The sequence below is a fragment of the Euleptes europaea genome, chromosome 13 (assembly GCF_029931775.1).
Source record: "Euleptes europaea isolate rEulEur1 chromosome 13, rEulEur1.hap1, whole genome shotgun sequence".
In the NCBI taxonomy this organism is placed as follows: Eukaryota; Metazoa; Chordata; class Lepidosauria; order Squamata; family Sphaerodactylidae; genus Euleptes; species Euleptes europaea.
This window is the reverse complement of record NC_079324.1, coordinates 40,063,389-40,085,350: the sequence shown is the minus strand read 5'-3', so window position 1 is coordinate 40,085,350 and position 21,962 is coordinate 40,063,389. Positions and strand designations below refer to the sequence as shown.

Below are 21,962 nucleotides of genomic sequence, written 5' to 3'. Positions count from 1 at the left end.
CAATTGGAATCACCAGGGCAGTCCATCAGAAGGCAGGGGGAGGCCTGGGAAAAGAAACAGCTCAGCTCTCCTCAGCAGAATTAGCATGGAAGGAAAGGGGCAAGCAGCCAGCTTCCAGGGAGGGGGCAGGCAGGGGGAGCTGGACGTCAGACTCACCATGTTAGAGGCACACTTTTCCATGGAAACTCCCCCCCCCCGCCCAACAATAAAAATGAACGAAAACAAACAAGAAATTAGAGGTTCTTGTAAAATCACAGTTTGGTTTGTATAGGGGGTGGGGAGAGTAAGGAACTCAACAGAAGAAAATCAATCAGAACAACAGAGAAAACAAATCTCAAATCAGCCAAGTGGCCAAGGAACCCCACAGAGATTCCTCCACCTGGTTCACGTGGGCAGAGGGAAGGTTTTATGTGCCTCATTTCATTGTTTGGCAATGATGCCCTTGATGGCTGACTCCCGGTTTACATATGTAGCCCAGTACACCATATTGAAAATGGCGAACAAGACAGGAAAGACGATGCGGGACATTTTGTCTACCTTGCTGACACTGTTGTAGGTCTTCTTGTTCTCAGGGGGCTTCTCCTCCATTCGGGGCACCTTAGGAGGGACGACAACGGCAGCAGGCGTGGTTGTGGTGGCAGCAGCACTCTTGGCAATGGTGGGCAGGCCTGGTTCCTTGGTGATGTTGAGGGCATATGTCGTCCCCACAATGTTATAAGTGTTGTTGGTTTTCTTTGCCAAAGTGACAGGCTCTTTCTTCTGAGAAGGAAAGGGGGGGGGAAACCTTTGTATATTGGCATGGTTGTATAGACAAAAGATCAATTTATATGAGGCATCCAGAAATTGCTGCTGTTGCAGAAATAAATTCACCAAGGCCCATTTCTCCTATTCTGCTAGAAGCGATCCCCAATGTGGCACCCATTGGTACCATGGTGTCCACCTATGGGTTTTCAGGTGCCCATCTGCTTCTCTTCCCTAAAGCAAAGAGCCAATCCTGGCTTTCCACCATCTCACTGGAATCGGAGGTCTTCAGAGGAACCCAGGGTGCATCACTTGTGTTTCTGCCAGCCAGCACCCATTCAAAAAAAGCTGCTTCCATTGCAATAGGATGCTTGCCTTGCAACCACCCAACACTTTGTGATTAGCCCTCCCCTCCCCCACCTATGGCAGCCATTTAGTCGTGGTACCCACTCCACATTCCTAAAATTCCAAATGTGTCCACAGACTCAACAAGATTAGGGGATCCTGAATCATGTTTAATTGTACAGCCTCATCAAGAGGCAAATCTGTAGTGGACAGGACCATGGCAGGAAGTGTGTTGTCGAATATAAATTCATACCAAACATGGTATCTGCATCAGGAAGATTATGACAAACAAACATTGGATGCCATTGCTTCTTGCAGAAAGGAGTCTTTCATGGCTTATATGTTTAAACCATGCTGATAACCATGGTGGCTTTGTAGGCGAGGTTTGTTGGCCAGTTGTATAAATTAGATAAACATTTGAAATTATCTATGTGATGGCGTATACACAGTAGGACTTGTCAGCATGCGCACTGATGGAAGCAGCCAACCGACCTCTCATATCTCAAAAACTGATTCTCAGTTACAGGCATTACCAGAACTCATTTTGTGGCATGTAAAAAAGAAAGGAGGGCAGGCGGCTGCTGGCTGTCATGGGATGCCTCCACAACAGGGTTGGATATTACATTATTGTTGCACTAGAGCCCTCATTTACAACTGGACTGTCTCGGCCAGAGGAACACTCATTTGCAAAGTATTGCTATGACACAATGACAGTGCAACATCCAACCACTTGTGGATGTAGGCTGGGCCTCCATGATGGTCTCCAAGCATCACTGCCTTACTTTGCTGCCCTGTTAGGAGTAGGATTTGAACGCACCTCCCAAGGTCTGTGTGTGCTTTGGCTGGCCTTTTTGGCCTGTCCCTTGCCATGATCTCACCTTCAGTTCCTGAGCCTCCAGGACCTTCTTGCCATCCCAGGCCCAGCTGCGTTTCGTGAAGTAGTTGACTGCCGCAAATTCAATCAGCGCAGAAAACACAAAGGCATAACAGACGGCTATGAACCAGTCCATGGCCGTCGCATACGCCACTTTTGGCAAGGAGTTTCTGGCGCTGATGCTCAGAGTGGTCATGGTAAGGACCGTGGTGACCCCTGTGGAAACAAAACAGGAGAGGATGTTGCCAAAAAGGGCACAGAAGGGTTTCTCCCTCCCAAGCAGACTTGCCCAGTATGTTTTTACTGGCACGTAGCTCGTGTTCCTCCTTTGGCCACTCTGCCACAGAAGCCTCCACCTTGAGATGCTATGAAGACGCACCGAAGACCAAAAGAACTGGTGTCACAACTGGGCACAGGCTAGTTGACATCAACGGGACTGTGTCCACCTGTACCATCAGCACCTTTGGCCACAAGCATCTTTTGCACTGGATGGCCGGCACTGAGGCCTCGTGCAAAGGAGACAGGAAGCTGGTAAGGGGGAGAATGGGAGGGAGAAACGGGTTCTGATCTGAGGTCTGACACTGATGTGTACGGTGACTGCATTCTGTCCATGCCTCTGTTTTCTTAACTATCTGGGCAATTACAGTTGTGAATTATGAAGAGGCTTAATGGCATTGGCCAAGAAGACCCACCCCCTCTTGTGTGTGTGTGTAAAGTGCCGTCAAGTTGCAGCTGACCTATGGCGACCCCTTATGGGGTTTTCAAGGCAAGAGGCTAACAGAGGTGGTTTGCCAGTGCCTTCCTCTGCATAGCAACCCTGGTATTCCTTGGAGGTTGCCCATCCAAATACTAACCAGGGCTGACCCTGCTTAGCTCCAAGATCTGATGAGATCGGGCTATACCATGATGCCTTCCCTCCACCCTCTCTTGTACCAAAGCCTAAAAATGCAATCACAGGGAGAGTCTTAGGGCAGCTTGAAGATATGGCTGACGAATGGAAAAAGGATTCTGGCTGTGTGCATAATTCCCACCTGAAGAGGCAGCAGGGGAGATTCTGGAGATGCCCCCTGGATTAGCTTTGACTGTGCTGTGAGCATCTTGAAGAGAAGGGTTGGTTCAGTAGCTCCAACCCTTCCCTGGTACAGGCCTGGCCATGGTTCATGGTTATCTTCTTCAGCAGGAGCATCAAAATCATCCCTACAACCTATTCCGTACCTGGTCAGAAATGATTCATTGGGAGGCCCAGGTAGGGAGTGGAGTAAAACTAAAATATTCTCTTCTATGACTTCACCCCAGGGTGCTGTGATAGGAAGTGAAGAAAAAGGGGGCATAGTAAGCTCGGAATGGACATGACCTTAACCAATAACCATGGGGAGGAAACTGCTTTGAATGACAGCTCTTTCTGTTACTAAAAACTCATCCATAAATTGCACACACAGATAGTATTGCCCTTGTGGATTCTCACTCTGAACCCCAAAAGTAAGATGCAGTCTTACTACAGCAATGAAATGGAGTCTCCAATACCAGAGAGGATGGAGACATTTTTAAGGTGTGTGTGAGCTTTCCAAGAAAGCCAAACTGTAGGCACTGAAATCCAAAGCATAGGTGGGATGCTGCTAGCCTTTTCATTCAATTTTGCTCAGTTTCTTTTCTTACTACAGCCCTGTGTCACATTGCAGGATGGAAGCCCTATGATACCCAGCATAGCCTTTTTGTGGTCAAAGAGGATGCCTCCCTCATATTTTCACCAGGAGGAAAGTTGCTTGGATCCAACCCTACATGTAAAAAAAAACCCCAGCAAAAAGACCAGGGGAGATCCTCAGTTTTGATTCAGGACTGACATGTAGTAGTCAAGCTCCTAAGTAAAGCTCTAGTAGATTTCTTTGCAAAGTGCCATTGATAAATTCATCCAGTGAGTGGCAGATTTATACTAGATTCTTCTTCTTCTGGGATTTCTAGGTCAGCTATACCAGCTGGGGGTCATGCCTATAGTACTGCCTTCAACAAAGAAACAATCTGTAGGCGTTCAGTCCCAGCATCAAGAAAGATACCTGCAGTAACCAGTGAGGAAGGAGGCATAACTCAGCAATTACCTGCATTCGTTTGGGCATAACACCTAGGAGAAAGCACCTGCTATGGAGAAAATGTCATGTTCTCAGGTTACACAGGCATATGTAACAATTAAAAAAAGAAAACTCAAATGCTCTTTTCTTCTGAATCCCTCAGGACCTATTTTTGGTGGAAAGGAAGTGTGAGGAAGGCCCTTTTTCCCCTCCCCAGCCATGAATGTCCTCAATCCTCATCTAACAGTGCCAGAAAAAGAAGAAAAACCGAGATTCTTATATCTGTGTTCCATATCACAATTTCTTGATCCTAGTTGCTGGTTTTTCTCTTATGATCCTTCCCACCATCCTATTCTCCATATAACTAAAATAGGGTTGCAATTAACACTTGTGATATAGCCATTAATTCCTCTTTTTTTTTTTTCAAAAGAAGAATTTCTCTATAATTTATCTTTGAAGGTTTCTATTATACATCTCTGCATGCTTTTGTAGCCCTTGCAGGGGGGTTGTTTTGATGCCATATACCAGAGGGTGCTCTAGCAGGCGGGTAAGAAGATTTGAGTAAGCATTGCCTGCCTCTGAGCATCTACAAAGCGAAATTCTGAAATTTTGCAGAACCTCCCTTCCTGTTCCTCTTCTCTTCAAATTTCTCTGATCAAAATGTAATTGATTCAAAACAGACTCCAAAATTCCTAAAAATAGGGAAATGAACAGACGGTTGGATTTCAGGGAGAAACTGGGTAAAGAGGAATTAATAAAATTCCTCTTACTAATATCTCTAGTGTGTGTGTATGTGTGTGTGGTCTGGCTAGAGAATTAGCTGTAGCTAAGAGAACCCAAGCAATTGCTTCCTAGGTTGATGGCTCCCCAACTGGAGGCATCTTTCTACAAGGATGACTTGGCCTTGTATATCTGAACCAGGTGTAGCATAAAAAGTGTGCATTCCAAGGCCTGCATCCTCCAGAAGAACTGGCATCCCTGATCCAACTGGGCAGGATCTAATGAAAGGGAGAGGGAAATGAGCCCTTAACTGGGCAATCCCTTTCAGATTTGGCCAGTGAAGCTGGAAGCATTCTGAAAGGATGAAGGAAGATGGATGTTCTTAACTCCTTCTCTGGGAACTCTTCTCCCCCATAGGACAGAAACTGACATGACAACAGGGACCACAATTTTTAGGGAGATGTCAATTTCCTTGGGCATCTATGGGGCTAAAATATCAGCTTTTGATGTACTTAAAACTTAACCCTGGCTGAGTATGAAGTCCGAGGGAATTTATCAGGCTTCATGTTCAAAGGTAGGCATGATATCCCCCCCCCCACCGAATACAATATTTTTACTATCTTTGCTCCACACTGTTCTTCTCCAATGACTCCCTTGCCACAACCATTTTTATTTTTATTTACTTCATTTATACCCCACCTGTCCCCCCCAATGGAGACCCAAAGAGGCTTATCTCATTCCCCTCTCCTCCACCTTATCTCCACAACTCTGTGAAGTAGGTTAGGCTAAGAGTGTGTAACTGGTTCAAGGTCTTATAGCAAGCTTCCATGGCAGAGATAGTAGGGATTCAAACATGGAGTGTCCCAGATCCTAGCCCAATATTAGCCACTACACCACACTGACTCTCTTATGAATACACACGTCTAGTTTCACAAACTCTATAGCCTTTTGGATTGCAAACTCTGCTTAGAGTCATTTTGGTTATCCAAACCGCACCATTCTTTATTCTGGAAAAGATTTGGACCTATCCTCTGCCCTCCCTATGAACTCAATCATAGCTGTCCTCTTGGGGAAAAACTCCTGTGGTTGGTATTCATTCAGACTATGGTAGCAAGATACTCAAAACACAGTTACCCATCAGTGTGGCATTCCAGAGAGTGGTACCCAAGGCACTACCCACGGAAGAGCATCCTGCTTCTTGGCCTCTTTTCTCCCGGGCTGCCCTGAGATTCTTTACGTGAGAAACTCACCAAACACAGTTCGTGCTGGGACGCTTTCCCTGTTGAGCCAGAAGGAAACCTGGGACAGAATGACCGTCATGATGCAGGGCAAGTAGGTCTGGATCACAAAGTAGCCGATCTTGCGCTTGAGGTGGAAGTAAGTGATCATCATAACATACACCCCTAAAGGGACCAGCAAGGAAGGCATGGGAAAAGAAACATGTCACTAAATACAGTTGCTAAATCTATACTTTGCTGACTGGGGAGGCCATCTGGAGAAGTGAGGCAAATCTCCCATGTCCTGAAAAATTACCAGTTCATGCAGTGATTATTGACTGCCTCTAAGAACCCAGCAGAATGCAGGGCAGGTGGTTCCAAAAGCAATCATATGCCAGTTTGTAATCCTCTCACAGATGTTCTGAAGCCTTTTGCCCTTGCAGCCTGAATGCTGCCTCCCTAAGGAAAGGACGCAGCTGGGCTTTCAATTGGCTCCTGGTAAGGAAAAAGGAACACCCTCCATCTGCACCGCCACCCAGCCTTGACTGTGGTTTAGGACCCTGCTGTATAGGAACTAGGATTACAGCTGTTGCCAGTTGTGGAGAAATTGCCCTCCCAAGCCTCTCTGCCATTGTGTTGGGTGCCTGCAGCCCCAGAAGAATGAGGTTGCTCTCTTGCCTGTGCTTGTTTCAATGTCCTCTCTTGAAACAACGTGGCCCAAAAGGTCGTACTGATTTAGACGAGACCCTCCTTCTGCCACCTCCACTTTCCCCAGGGTCCAGTTGTAGTTCACCTCAGACTTGGTGTAGGCATCTACAGGGGAAGGACGAAAGGCAGACCATTAGTTGCACTCTGCAGCCCCTGCCCAACCTGAAATATGGAAGAAATTGCATTGAGGATAGTGGGTAAGGGCCACAAATTCAACCCCAAGGTCAGGAAAGAAGGCCCTGTTTATAAAGCAAGTCACGTCCGGCACAGGAAAGTGTAACATTAGCCTGCCCCTTCTTAAGGGGCTGTTAGTAAGTACACAGGGAGCAAGTCAGCAAGCAGGCCCCTCCATGTCCTTCAGTCTAGTGGTGGTTCAAGCACCTCCAGTTCCCGGGCTTCCATTCCCCTTTCTAGCACCAAACTGCAGTGCCCCCTGCTGGGGCACTGGATGTATTTTTCAACTGCATGCCGGATTAACGCTTCTGCGGCTGTTCAGACTAGGAATCTGGGCAACCGACAGTTTATAGGCCAACGCTCCAAGGCTTCTCCCTCACCCCCTCACTCCATTCCCTGAAACAGCCACTGGAAGGGACTTCCTGACCTTGATGTTTCTCTGAAACATGTGAATCAAGAGTCTCTCCACCCAGGGCTGCTGCTCTAGGCAAACAAAGAAAAGGCAAGCCGCAGCAGAGGAAGCACATGGTTACGTGGGAAGCAGCCACGGATTCCAGGTCATTAAAAAAACCCTTCTTTTATATATTTTTAGAACCTACTCTTATTAAATGGTAGACTAAGATGAAAACAGGAGCCCCGTGGGGCAGAGCGGTAAGCTGCAGGACTGCAGTCCAAGCTCTGCTCACGACCTGAGTTCGATCCCAACGGAAGTTGGTTTCAGGTAGCCGGCTCAAGGTTGACTCAGCCTTCCATCCTTCCGAGGTCAGTGAAATGAGTACCCAGCTTGCTGGGGGTAAAGGGAAGATGACTGGAGAAGGCACTAGCAACCACCCCGCAAACAAAGTCTGCCTAGGAAACGTCGGGATGTGATGTCACCCCATGGGTCAGGAATGACCCGGTGCTTGCACAGGGGACCTTTACCTTTACATTTTAAATATGAAAATAGTTAAATAATAATCAAAGTAAAATAGATTAAAACAAAGTTATTCACAAGAGAAATAAGGTATGTGGTCTGTGTGAGGAGAGTTGGAGGTCAGTTTCTGTTTTATTTTGTATCTCACTTTTTCTTTTTCTTTTTTTCTTCACTTTTTTTTCTTTTTGTACATTGTGCTTTTTGTATGCTTTGTGTACTTTGACATATTCTGTAGTGTTCTGCCTATTTCAATAAAACTTAATAAAAAAAAGCTTTTGTTCACAGTCAAATGAAACAACAACAACACTGGACAATATTTATTATAGGGAAGTGTGCTTCATTAGAAGAAGAAGAGTTGGGTTTTATATGTTGACTTTATCCTTTAAGGAGAATCAAACCAGCTTACAATATTTCCTTCCCTTCCTCTCCCCACAACAGACACCTTGTGAGGTAGGCTGTGAGAAGTTGGAAAGAACTGTGACTAGCCCAAGGTCACCCAGCAGGCTTCATGTGGAGGAGTGGGGAATCAAACCCAGTTCTTCAGATTAGAATCTGCCACTCTTAACCACTACACCACGCTGTAGTGTAATGAAATAGTGCTCAGGGGCTGCCTTTGAAACCATATGTGGCTACCAGACTTCTCTCCAAGGATGGATACAAGGGAATGCACCACCCCTGGGCTGAAAGATCTGCATTGACTGCCCATCTGTTTCTGGGCAGAAATCAAAGTGCCAATTCTTACCTTTACTGGCCTAAGTGGGTTGGGAGTAGGGGGCTTGAAGGACCACCTCCTCCCATACTGTCCAGCTGGCCAGTTAACATCCTCATCCCAAGTCCTACTCTGTGCAGAGGTCTGGTGGGTGTTATTCAGAGGCAGAGCTTTTCCAGTGGTAGTACCAAGCCTTTGGGTTGCCTTTATGCTTTTAACTGAGGAGTTCCACCTTGTAAAGCTGTTTTGGTCTCCTTCTAGTCTGTGAACCGTTTTATGTACATCATTTTAAGCTGCTGGATTTTGATTTGTGCTGTTTTTTTATGTGCTGGTGTGTTTTTATGCTGTGGCAGAGCAATGCCTGGCTCCTCCCTGCTTGGCTCCCAGAACTTTCAGGCCTTCCATCCTGAGATGAAGGGACTAGAGCATTCTTTCAGCAAGGGAGACTAATGTATTGGGGATGGGAGGGAAATAAATAGTTAAAAATTGTACTTTTAAAATGTAGTTAGCCACTTTGAAGACTTTATGGTTGAAATTAAGGATGCAAATAAAACCTAACCATTCTTAAATGATTCCCTCCATGACTTTTTAGGCTTCATAGTGGTCAGAGTCCTTAAAAGCTTATGGCATCCTGGGCAGAATATTTTTTTATGTACCGGGAAGCCCTCAGGTATGCAGAAATCACCATCTTGTCTGTGAGTGGCCCCATTTAACAGGCCAACTGCATGGTCCTCATGTATGGATGGAGTAGTGGTTTGAGTGTTGGACTAGGACCTGGGAGACCAAGTTTGAATCTCCACTCAGCCATAAAGTTCATGGAACAATCTGGGGCCACTCACCCACTTTCAATCTAATCCAGGGGTGTCAAACATAAGGCCCCGCAGGCTGGATGTGGCCCCTTGAGAGCTCTTAACTGGCTTATGAGCCAGTTGAGTCAGCCACACCACCTCCACTCTCGATCTGGGCTGGTGAGCCATGGCCTGGCCCAACCAGGGGACATTTATGTTATATCTGGCCCTTGTAAGAAGAAGGAGGAGTTGGTCTTTATATGCCAACTTTCTCTACCACTTAAGGAAGAATCAAACCGGCTTACAATCGCCTTCCCTTCCCCTCCCCACAACAGACACCCTGTGAGGTAGGTGGAGCTGAGAGAGCTCTAAGAGAGCTGTGACTAGCTCAAGGTCAGCCGGCTGGCTTCATGTGTAGGAGTGGGGAAACAAATCCAGTTCACCAGAATAGCCTTCGCAACTCATGTGGACTGAGTTTGACGCCCCTGGTCTAATCAGTCTCACAAAGCTACTGAAAGGTCAAAGTTCAGGAGGGGAAACCCTTGTTAGCCATTTTGTGCTCCTTGAGGGAATGGCAGGAAACCAATGTGATCAACAAGCACTGGGAACTTTGCTTGTTACACAAAGGAAGCTGTCTCCCTCCTGATCCAAATCTCCCCTTCCAGGATGCTATAAGCATTTTGGGGCTGGAGAACGCCAGTTTCCCAAGCGCCCCATTTTTTGCCCTTTAACTATCAATTGGGGATGCTGCAAAATTCATGCAAACAGGATTTGGCAGGTGAAAATACCTCGTTCAACAGCTTCAATCACTCATGAGCCTTGGATCTATTGTCTGCTGCCCTCTGAACAAAAAGCCATCAAACAGACCTGTGGCTGCACAATAGCTGTGGAAGTGGGCTTGTATTTCCTTGTGGCAGTGAACTTTCTTTCGCCTTGCAGGTGCTTTTGCAACTGCATAGTAGGTGAAATCAATTCTCCCACAGTGTCATGGATGGTCAGGTAACTAAACAATGCGGGAAGGGAACTAGGCCTTCCATAAGGCATTACAAAAACATGCATGCGCAAAATAATCTCAATGATGTAGGCTTAAGTGAACACCAAACTGTAACAGTTCCAAAAAAACAGAGCATTTACTTATAATCACTGGTTGATGGACTGAGTTGCTCACTATTTCTTTATACGATTGGCTGTCAAGCGGTGTTGTGGTGATAACAAGTCTGTGGGACTGGGGGAAACTAGAACTCTCATGGAGCTGTGTGAGAACACACAAGTGTCAAGCACTGCTGATTGCACTGTATTGTAATGTTACTGTTTGAATGCTTGAAAAGTAGCCCAATGAACAGGCTCCAACTGCTCAAAAACGGCTGAGTGATCAACAAAAAAATTGGCTCCCTGTTTGTGACTGGTAAACAAAATGTGAGCTGAACTGGTGGGAGTTTGATCATTCCTAGCTTCAGCCATTCTTAATATTCCATGCCTCCTAGAGAATGCTCAGTTCTCATCAAACCACTAAGGATTGTCTTTTTTGATTAATCTAGAAAGTCGTATTTGTCTGCATTCCTGGGAAGTCCTCTGAATTAGAAACCTCAGCCTTGTCCATGGGCAGCAGGAATTTGCTGTCTTCATGACTGGCATGAGATACCTGTTTACTAAATTGTTCCTTATGGACCAGCCTCAAAGACTTGCTTTTGGAAACCAGCTGTCATTAAGAGTGGGACTTGTCCTGTGGGGTTCCATAGGGCACAGTCCTATCCTCCATGCCATCTGATCTCTATTTAAAGCCCTTAGGAGAAATCATTGATAGCTCTGGAATTGGTTGTCATCAATATGCTGATGACACCCATCTCTATCTGTCTCTATCCAAATTACTTGGTGATGCAGTTGGGCTCTTGAGCCTCTGTCTGACTGCTGTGGCTAAATGGCTAGGAGCGAACAAATTGAAACCAACTCCTGATAAGATGGAAGTAATGCTGGGTGGAAAGGCTGAAGCCTTGAAAGACAACGTACTCCCCACTTTCAGTGGCATTCAGCTGACCCTTGCTGAATCAGTATAACCAGCAGTTATACTGTACTCAGCATTACTGCTGAAGAAACATGTTAATGCATCTCGGAAAATGCCTCCTTCCAACTTTGTCACGCCTGGAAGATGCTCCCCCCTACCTTGACTGAGCTGGTCTGGCCACCTGGCTCCATGCCAAGGTAACATGAAAACTAGACTATTGTAATGCATTCTACACAGGTCTGCTCTTGTCGTTAACTCAGAGACTCCATTTGGTACAGAACGCCAAAGCTCGGTTATTAATAGGAGGTAGCAGACTAATCCACTGCATATAGGATTTATTATCTGTTTGCTGCACATATTACCATGTTGGTGCTGCATTGTTTTCTACTGATGTAGTAACATTTTCCTGCATTCTGTGTCATATCTAATATGCTATCCTTATTCAGATTTCTGTAATCCTAGTTACAGTCCTCTAACAAGTCCTGGTTTATATTGATTGTTTTAATATACACTGTGTAATCTGCTTTGAGTCTCAGTGAAAAAGCTGGACGTAAACAAACAAACAAATAAAACCATTAGATATAGGAAATAAAATAAAATAAATGCTGCTATATAGACTAATAAATGTAGGCTGTCACGTGAAGTCATGCTCAGGGCTGCTAGCTTGCCTGATTAATAGGCTATTAAGACCTCTGTCCACCTGTAAATCAAGAAACTAACATTTTGTGTTCCCTGGCAGTCTAGTACTTACAGCTCCCAAACTTCAGTGGACAGGCATGGACGTCCATTGGGAAGTCTTCCAGATGCATGGGGCACTCTGCATGAATGGTCAATCTGCAAGACATAATGGCCACTGCCAATGGGATTGTCAGGTGTGAAACCCATAGGAATAATTGCCAATTCTGTTTTCTTAGCCCCAAGCAATGATTTTGGTGCATTCTTATCACTCAACTGAGCTTTTTCAGCTGATCGCTATAATCCAGGTCCCAGATGCTGACTCATAGACATTTATACTAGACTGGTCTCAGGCAGAAAAGGGTCTTTTTAACATCTGATATCTGATTTTTCATGTGGAGATGGCAGTGACTGAATTTGGGACTCTTTGTATGCAAAGCATGTGCTCTTTTACTGCGCCACAACCTCTTCCCTCTGAGCCACAGCTCCTTATTAAAATATGGCTCAATAAAAATTACATGGAATATCAAATGATAGTACTGTGGTTTTTCACGTCATACACAGGATGGCTGTAAGGCAGGAAAGATACACAGGCAGGCCTCTGATCAAGCTGCCTAAAAGACGGGACTTGTGGAAAGCTGTAGAGAGGGTTCAAGAGCTCTTTATACCATCTTACCTCAGGGCTCAAAGCAGAAATTAATGAGCTTACACTGGGCGTGGAGCAACACCACTTATATTTAAGGCACAAAGTGATACCTACCTCATGGTATATAGAAGAGTGCCATTGTCTACCAGCCGGAGCAACTTGTTGGGTGTGGTCATGTTGTGGGCTACTGATTTCTTGCCATTGTGGAAGAAAGTGTCTGGGGTCCAGATCTTACTGGCCAGTAAGTTGTTAAGGGGGAGGATCTTCATCGGACCATCGAATTTTAGCCTCTCATCTCGCCAGGACTGCCGGAAGAAAACATCAATGGTGTATTCCTGCCAGAGAAGATATGGGTTAAATTGTAAGCATTGTTACTAAAAATCACAGAAACAGACCAAAAAAACAAAACAAAAAAACCCCCACCCTTGGTCTTTAATTTTTTTTTTCCAAAACAGAGAAAGAAAAGGATAAACATAAAAAAAGGATGAGGGGGACAGGGGTTACAGTGATACTTCACAATACTTCTCTACTGCTCAGTTATTTTGACATAAGTATGCATGTCTACCCTGGTTGTGGATATCCTTTATATCCTGATACATTCTAAAGTATACTGTATTAATTGTCTGTTTCTATATTTCTATCTTTCTATTAAACTTGAACAACAATACATTTTAATAACACAGTTTTGATATCCTCCATATCAAACTCCTCATAACTTATATTGTTCTCACGTAAGCATAATAAAGTCTCCAGTTTAAGATAAATTCTTCTCTAGGTCTTTTATTTACTAGATTGGTGAGTTTCACCATCACAGCATATTCTGCCAATTTGCTCTTCCATTCTCCCACCCTTAGTCTTGTGGACTGCACAAGTTTTAAAACACCTTTTAACTGGGCTCACCAGAGCTCTACACTCTTAAAGACGCTAAACAATGCATAAAGGCTTGTTTAGAAAGCAACTCATACTTTCCCCATCATTAAGGCAAGGAGCATTGGATCCTTTGCAAAGCTTGGGAGATGCCTTGGCAAGTGGGTGATACTAAGGGGCACTTTTTGCTGGATAGGGCTTATGCGTTTATTTATGAATTTAAACATTAGTTTCCTCCACAGGCTGTTATTTTACTGGCTAACTCCCACTGTCTTGCCCCAGGGTCCCTCATTGGATGGTGTTGCCTTGAAGAAGCCTGCCAAAGGTTCAGTGACCCTCTGAGAGCATCTCTGGGGGATCTGAAACCAAGGCATACACAATCTAACAAATTTATCAATGAGCTGTCTGGAAGCAAACGCTTAAGTGTCCTGTGTCATGCTGCTGTCCATGGTGGCAGCCTGTCACCTGGAGACAGGCGCTCAGAACGATCAACAGGATGGTCAGGACCATGGCCAGCTCACTATGAGGGCTGGATGCAAGATCATTGGAGCAGGGATAAGTATTGCTCTAGCATGGATCTGGACCAGAATTAAGGTTAAATTAAGGGAATGGACTGGGAGGTTTTAAGGTCCAGACCAACTGCTGATTATTTCATTCCTGTCATTCAGTACAAAGAGATGAGGATCAGCAACTGAGAGGTGATACTTCCAGATATTCTCTAAATTCTCCCTCTTTCTTCCTCCTCCTCATTGTGTATTTAGTGCATGGCTTTTTGCAGGACGGTCTGCTCTGTAAACTCTCAGGTCTAACAGGGTACTGCAGAGCCGTTTACAACTCTTTCCAATTCTTCGTCAATGATTCATCCTAGGCAAGAACACAGAAGACCTGGCAACAAGTGCAGCCAAACACAACCCCAAATGCCAGTTTCCACAGTAACAGTAGGTAGGGTTGATGAATGTAAACCATGCCAGAAATGTATGCTGCAGCTGCCAATGCCACTCTTCCTGGCGAGCACAAAGAGTTGCCCTCTTGCTAGGTCATTCTTGCTTGTTTTTATTTCATTCAACGGATACAAAACTCTTGCTTCATACTGGGCATTTCGCCCCTTCTGATTCCCTTCTGCCCTTTGGAACAGTGAGATCACCGCAACAAGGCTGGTTTTGCCTTCTGCTGCCTCTCAGAGTCCTTGTACAGCTACAGATGGCTTCTTTGTTGCTCAGACCAGCAGGGCAGTGGCAACACCCAGGCCACCAGGCACCAAGAATCTGAGCCTAAGGTGCCCAAAGCTGTGGATGGGTTACCTCTCCACTCCCTAGGGAGCACAACCATACTCCTGCACTGAAGTCCCCTACTGCAGTTATCTGTCCACCAAAGGTCCTTGAAGCCTCTGCTAAGTAGCCAACTGCTCCCTTCCTCCCATGAGCTGGATACAGAGCTCTTGTGTTTTACAACCGCCATACTGTCAACATTGTGCCACAATGCACAAGAGGCTATCATACTGAAATAGCCAGGGACGGATAACCAGGCATTGTGGAGACAGGTCAGGAGTGAAAGTCCCTCCTCTCTTTCTCTTTGGGAGGATGGTGCCAGTTGATTCTCTCTTGGTCGGGGTGCCCCTAAAGCACCACAGTTTATATGCATGGACCAACAGAGTGGAACCAGAGCAAAAAGCAAAGTGGTCTGGGACATAACATTCTTTATCTGTCTTCCTCATGTTGAGTACATTTGGTAAAACTCACTCAGCAGAGAATACCTTCCATTTCCCAATACCTTTACATTTCCACCTTCTTCACAGTTCATTATACATGCTCCCTTAATCAAATATGCTCCACCTTAGAAGTAATTATGAGATTCTCCCTGAGGGTTGGATGGCTGAATACATTAAGGTTCTTTGCTTTGGTGTGAAAGAGAAGAAGGGAGTGTGACAGCAAGAGAGAAACACCAGGCCAAATTAAAAGCAGCGGCTCAAGTGACATTGAATTAACTTCTCACCCCAGAGGGAGAGGGCCTTCCAGAGCCCATTGATGGGGAACTCATAAAAATGGCATATTATAAAGCATTAATTATTTCCAAAGCCCCTGGGTCAGTCATTCTGCTTTTTGACTTATCTTTACGAGAAGAACAACCTCGTAGTCTGTTTCGGCACTGGGCAACCTAGCCTGTGAAGCATCAGCAAGAGTCTTTTGTCTGGCTAACTGGCCTATATTATGTTCCATTTTGCAGGGGTCAGGTGAGAAGCTTGGCTCACAAACACCACAGAATGATGGGCCTGATTGATCCTCCCAGGAAGGCTAAATCTAGCTGCTTCTGGTCCACAGAAAATAAAGAGTACAAGTAGGAACAGTCACCCCCATACTGAACCCCAGCAAATAAATGCAAGTCTTGGGCATTATCAAGGGTCCCTTGGTCCCCTATGCTTAGAGACCTCTGGGCTAGCATGGTCAAATTCATAAGGACAGAGAAGGTGCAGGTAAGCGGCACAGAACAAGCCAGGCCTCTGTTGACACTGCCTCCTTCTTTCTCTGTAGGTTTTTGTGAGTGGAGGAATGCCAGGAAGTAATAATACCTCATAATTCAGCATGAGGATGGATCCTTCTGTAGCATGGGAATTTTCACCAAATCTTTTGGCATGAAGCCTACCTGGTCTGCTTTTGGGAAAGCTTCCAGCAAGTTACCCTCCCCATGACTGTTTTAATTAGACAAACTGTTGTGGGAAGAGAGGCCTTGGTTTGGTCCCTAACTTTTTCATTAATTTAATTAATTCCACAAGCGAAGCCCAGCTTTTGTTCTTTCTCTTCCACTCACATGGAATGCTTTCATGTCTCCCCCTCCCTGCCTTTTGCCTCTTCTGGAGGGGGAGGTTTATTTTATTTATTACGATATTCATATTATGTGTTTCTCCTTCATTTTATCCTTACAACAACCCTGTAAGGGAGGTTAGCCTGAGAGAAAGTGCTTGGCCCAAGGTCACTCAGCAAGTTGCCTTGGAAGAGTGGGAATTTAAACTTGGTTCTCCCTAATCCTAGTCAGGCACTCTAACCACTACACCATGTTGTCTTCCACGCCATGGGTAAAAGAGGGCTAGGGTTTGGATAGTCAGCTTCATGCCTACAGCTGCTTGTATGCCTCTTTGTGAAGTGTAGGCAGCCATTTGGGGACAGTGCATCTCTTCTGGCTTGGGAACAGACGCATTTGTGTTACCATCCAGGGCAGTCATCATGTCCTGCAAAGGGACCTTTCTGAGCACTCCAGACTCTAAGCTCCCATGAACTGCCCCACTGAGTTCCTTCCTTCTATTCTCTCTGTCTTTAGATGTCTCCACCAGAGCAGATAGGAGAAAAGCTAAAAGCTGATTATACTAAAAGGTAAAGGTAGCCCCCCTGTGCAAGCACCGGGTCATTACCGGGTTGATGTCACATCACAACATTTACTAGGCAGGCTATGTTTATGGGGTGGTTTGCCATTGCCTTCCACAGTCGAGGCTGGGAATTATTCTCTTTGCTGGTTCAAAGTCTCCAAGTGAGAACATTGAATTTCAGGAAGCGTTCTGGCTGTTCTCAGAAAGTTGCCCTGAGGGAACATTCCTTCATGACTGTAGTTACTCATGAGTATACAGATTTCCCCAAAAATGCCTCAAGGTACCAGGACTCTCTTTCTCCTCAGAAGGAAAGGAACTACTGGAAGCCCCCCCAGGAACATCTTCTCTCTTCAGAAGTCTCGACTGAAATGATCACGTGAAGCTCCCTTATGTTGCATCAGGTCATTATTCTATCAAGGTCAATACTGTTTATCCTGGAAAGCCACTGCCAGCCAGAGCAGAGGTGTTCCATATCACCTACAATGCGATCTCTTTAACTGGAGATGCTGAAGATTAAACCTGGGACCTTCTACATGCAAAACAGATGCTCTGCCAGTGAGCCACTGCCCCACCCCCTGATTCCCCACACAGATTATGAGAGCAGCTCCTTACCATATCTGTGTCTGAGACGGGCCCAAAACTTGTCACGTAAATGTTTGTCTTGACTTCAGTTACGTCGTCTGCAAGGGAGGAAAAAAAGCTATTAGGGATGATTTGCATTAGCATAGCGAATGCTTCCATATGTAATTTCTACCTTAGTTTTGCCTGAAATTGATGTGCCAGCTGCTTCCCTGGATTAGCACGAAATGATCCACTATTGTGCTCAGCCGTGTACACTGAATAATGGTCAATTTTCTAAACACATGATGGTGCATGCAGGACTCCATTAAAGCCCTCCAGGTTTGTTTCAGGGACGAGTTCCTCCAAGTGCCTTTCAACAACACATACTTACATAATGCCATTTTAAACTTGGGTGGTTTGAACCTCCTTTTCATTTTCCGTTTTTTTCTCCTTCAACATGGGAAGCATTGAAAGATCCACCAGATTTAGAAAGAGCGATGTGACGAATGCTTTGGGTTAGTGGCGACTGAAAGAAGAAGCACTTCATTTTCTCCACCCCTTGCAGTGTTTGCTGGCTTCCCCCATTCATACTTGCTGCTGTCCTCATTCCTAAGAAGGGAGACCTTATTCTTTGCAAGGCACTACCCCATGCTTCAAGGATGCATTACTGGATGCAGAGCAGTATTTTGAAACCTGGCATTGAGAATGTCATTAAAGCAGCACACCCTGACCAGATAGTTCAGTGCCGTTTGTTAACATAGGCCAATCTGCTCATTTTGTTGCTCATCTTACATAATATCATTCCATACCTGCTCAAGTTCATCTGATTGCTTTGCAGGTTCAAACAGAATACTGACAGCCTACAACTGTCGGTTCCTCCAAAGTTCTCCAGCTGTTCCTTCCTCTCAAGAAGAACTGTTTGCCCCCTGCTTTAAAGGAGACAACAGCCACGGCACCTGAACCCCTGCTCTTCTCAAAGACTATTTGCATGCCTAGCCCCTAACTTCATCTCACACCAAAGAAAGCAATAATCCAACCTAGAACCAACGAAAGGGTAGAGTAATTGAGGGCATACAGAGTTGAGGCCAAAGTACAATTTCAGACTGGAAACACACGTGAGTGGAAGAGGGACACCTCCAAGTTCCAGAGGATTTGGTGGCATCTCACTAACATGGCCACAGGGATCGTCTATAGTTGAATACAATTTAAGGGACAACTGGAGGAGATAGATGACATCAGGGCATAGATGGATGGTCCAGGCTAGCCTGATCTCATCAGATCTTGAAAGCTAAGCAGGGTTAGTCCTGGGTAGTACTTGGATGGGAGACCACTAAGGAAGTCCAAAGTTGCTATGCAGAGGCAAGCAATGGCAAGCCACCTCTGCTCATCTCTTGTCTTGAAAACCCTACAGGGTTGCCATAAATTGACTGTGGCTTCATGGCACTTTACATACACAAAGAGGGCATAGATGAGACTGTGGACTGAAGTGTATGTCCCAGGGGACCAGTGGAGTGAACAATAACAAATAAACATCTGGACTCTGGGTTGCTTGCATCTCTGTAGTGCCATGAAATATTCAATGGGATCTTTGACAATAGCTTGGGGTCCCTGAAGGCACAGCAGCCCAAGTTGTTATAGGATGCCCTTCTCTGACTGACTGACTGACTGATTGATTGGAGATGGTTACTGGTTAACTAGAGAGCAGGTCTGATATATTTTGCCTTCAATGAAGTAATCAGGACGGAACCAAATAGGAAAATATTACTTGAATTGGAAAAGGTGCTCAACATTGCCATCTCACAATCCCAAATCGGATGGGACAAGCTGATCAAGGCTTCTAAGGAGAAGTTGAGGGCTTAAATCGATAAATAAATTATGTAAATAGACCTGAATAATCTAATCTCTGTATCATTTAAATATATTCTAGGATGAGTGTGTGGAGTACATTAGTGAAACCCTTAAAACAGTGTGTTGTGTGTGGGAACAGGGAGGAGAGGTCCTGGACAGCTGCAGTAGAGAGCCCTGGTGTTGGTAAACAGTACAGAAGCTGAGCTTTCCCCAAAACGTTGGCCAGGGCTGCTGAGAGCCACCATGGCCCTGAGATAAAGGTTCTGTCTGGGTCCCCTCCTCACATCACCAACCTTGAAATGCCTGGTTCTGTGGACCTCCTTGGAACCAGCTGCTCAACTAGGTGCTCAACTAGCCCCCACCCATAATAATATGCTTACAGCACCCTCTCTTGGTGGCCCTGACTGTGCTCACCCTTCAGTTCATTTCCTGGTTCATCATAATCTTCGTTGTAATATATGTGATTTTGAAAAAAGCTTTCATAATGGTTTCTAAGCACAAGCACACCTTTGGCCTCTGGAACATCAGCAAAGGTCACGCCTTGTTTATCAGTCTCATTAGGAAGCAACAACACCCACACATGCTCTGAGCCAGCAGTCGGATTCCTATTGCCTGCCCTGGGACTGAATCCTATCCGTGGCACATCACGGGGTCCTTTCCTCACCGCTTGTCCTGAACCTGCTTCCTTTTGGGGGGTCTGCTACCCTCCCCTCTCCTGTTCTTGCCTCGCCGTTGCCTTTCTTTGCCCAGGATCCCCCCTCCACGCCCCCTCTTTCTGGCAATCTTTCACAACTCCCCAGGCAAGTGAGGGGGTGGATCTTATTTACAAAATGACTGAGTGCTATTTTTATTTGCTCCTTAGAAATGCTGGCAGCAACGGGGCCAGCATACAGATGAGCGCCAGCCATGGGGGCTCTTTCTTTCCATCTCTTCCCAAGTGACTGCAGGCTAGGAGGGGAGGAGGGAAGCACACAAGATTGGCTGCTTGCAGTGCTGAGCTAAGCATCGCTGGAATGGATCCCCCTCGGATGCTTGATCCAGAGTAAATCTGCTTGGTCTCTGTTTGGGGGGGGGCAAGGAGGGGCCAGGTGCATGGGGAGGTGAGGAGCGGCCAGATGCGTGCCCTGGAAGAATGTCAAAATGAGTCTGCCATTTGGGAAACTCCAAATGCAGCTTCTCTTCCTTGAGGCAAGAGTTCCTTCCTGTACAGATGCTGTGCGTAGGTGACAGATGTGGGACATGAAAAGAGAAGAGCTGAAGCCTCCCTCCTATCGTGGTTAGAAAGGAGCAAAGCCAAACCTAGCTAGGAGAACTGCAAGGAATGGAGGTATGTGTGTGTGTGTGTGTGTGTGGGGGGGGAAACTGATGCTCCAAATTTATTAAGACATAAAGAGCAGCCAGTCTGGGAAAACATACCCAGATGGTGTTATCCAAAAACAACTATTCTAGATACAGCTTCCATTCTCTTGTCTTTCCCTTCTGGGCAATCCAGACCAGTCATACATAAGCTGGCTTGTTCTGGGGCTAAACTCCCTCTTGGCTGGTCTGGCACATGCAAAACATATCAGCTCTAGCATCAAAAGGTGCTCCAAAACTCCTTTGGCTAGGGAAAGCCAGCACTTTCCTCGGAGATGCCTCAGGGAGACTGCCAGGGAAGAAAGATGTGAGGACGGCATTAGAAAAGGGCCCCATAGGCATTTTCAAACGGGTAAGCCTTCAACCGATAGAGCCCTGTGGTGCAGAGTGGTAAGCTGCAGTACTGCAGTCAAAAGCTCTGCTCATGACCTGAGTTCGATCCCAACGAAAATTGGTTTCAGGTAGCCAGCTCAAGGTTGACTCAGCCTTCCATCCTTCCAAGGTCGGTAAAATGAGTACCCAGCTTGCTGGGGGTAAAGAGTAGACGACTGGGGAAGGCAATAGCAAACCACCCCATAAACATAGTCTGCCTAGTAAATGTCAGGATGTGACGTCACCCCATGGGTCAGGAATGGCCCGGTGCTTGCACAGGGGACTACCTTTACCAGTGTGGTGTAGTGGTTAAGAGCGGTGGTTTGGAGCAGTGGACTCTGATCTGGAGAACTGGGTTTGATTCCCCACTCCTCCACATGAGCAGCGGAGGCTAATCTGGTGAACTGGATTTGTTTCCTCTGTTAGAGCTCTCTCAGCCCCACCTACCCCACAGGGTGTCTGTTGTGGGGAGGGGAAGGGAAGGTGACTGTAAGCCGGTTTGAGTCTCCCTTAACTGGTAGAGAAAGTCGTCATATAAAAACCAACTCTTCTCCTCCTCCTCCTCCTCCTCAGCCTTCAACCACCAGAGTGTGCCTAAAGATGATGGAATGGGATTTAGACTGGTTAGACAAGGATCTGAGAGACCCTGGGTTGAATTGTAACTCTGCCATGGAAGCTTGCTGGGTGACCTAGGGCCAGTCACTCTCTCTCAGCCTAATCTACTTTCCAAGCATGTGGGGATAATAAGGAGATAATGAGATGATGTAAACTACTTTGGGGCCCCATGTAAAAATAAAATGGGGTCTAGATGAATAAATAAATGCTTAGCTCCATCAGTTCGTTTAGGGGCTTAGCGAATCCTGGAACAAAAATGCCTAGGCTCAGATGCTTTGCAGCATCGCTTCAGACCAGGGGACCAGCTCAGCTCAGCTCATCTTGCCTTTGAGATCTGCTGGAGTTTTGCTTCACTTTGTACAGTTAATTTTTAAGAGACCCTCATGGTGGGGAGATGTGAACCAAACGGC

General features: G+C 45.9%; 1 protein-coding gene across 1 annotated transcript in view; it reads right to left on the bottom strand.

The window, feature by feature from the left end:
- Nucleotides 1-282: 282 nt before the first annotated feature.
- Nucleotides 283-21,962, bottom strand: part of LOC130486028 (gamma-aminobutyric acid receptor subunit alpha-3-like) — a 43,724-nt gene continuing 22,044 nt past the window's right edge. Inside the window, exons 3-9 of the mRNA XM_056859193.1 lie at nt 17,413-17,480; nt 12,690-12,910; nt 12,006-12,088; nt 6,639-6,773; nt 5,994-6,146; nt 1,965-2,176; nt 283-759 (exon numbers count right to left, since the gene is read on the bottom strand). Of these exons, the coding sequence (XP_056715171.1) occupies nt 421-759; nt 1,965-2,176; nt 5,994-6,146; nt 6,639-6,773; nt 12,006-12,088; nt 12,690-12,910; nt 17,413-17,480 (1,211 nt within the window). The 3' untranslated portion in view covers nt 283-420. The remainder of the gene's footprint in view (nt 760-1,964; nt 2,177-5,993; nt 6,147-6,638; nt 6,774-12,005; nt 12,089-12,689; nt 12,911-17,412; nt 17,481-21,962) is intronic.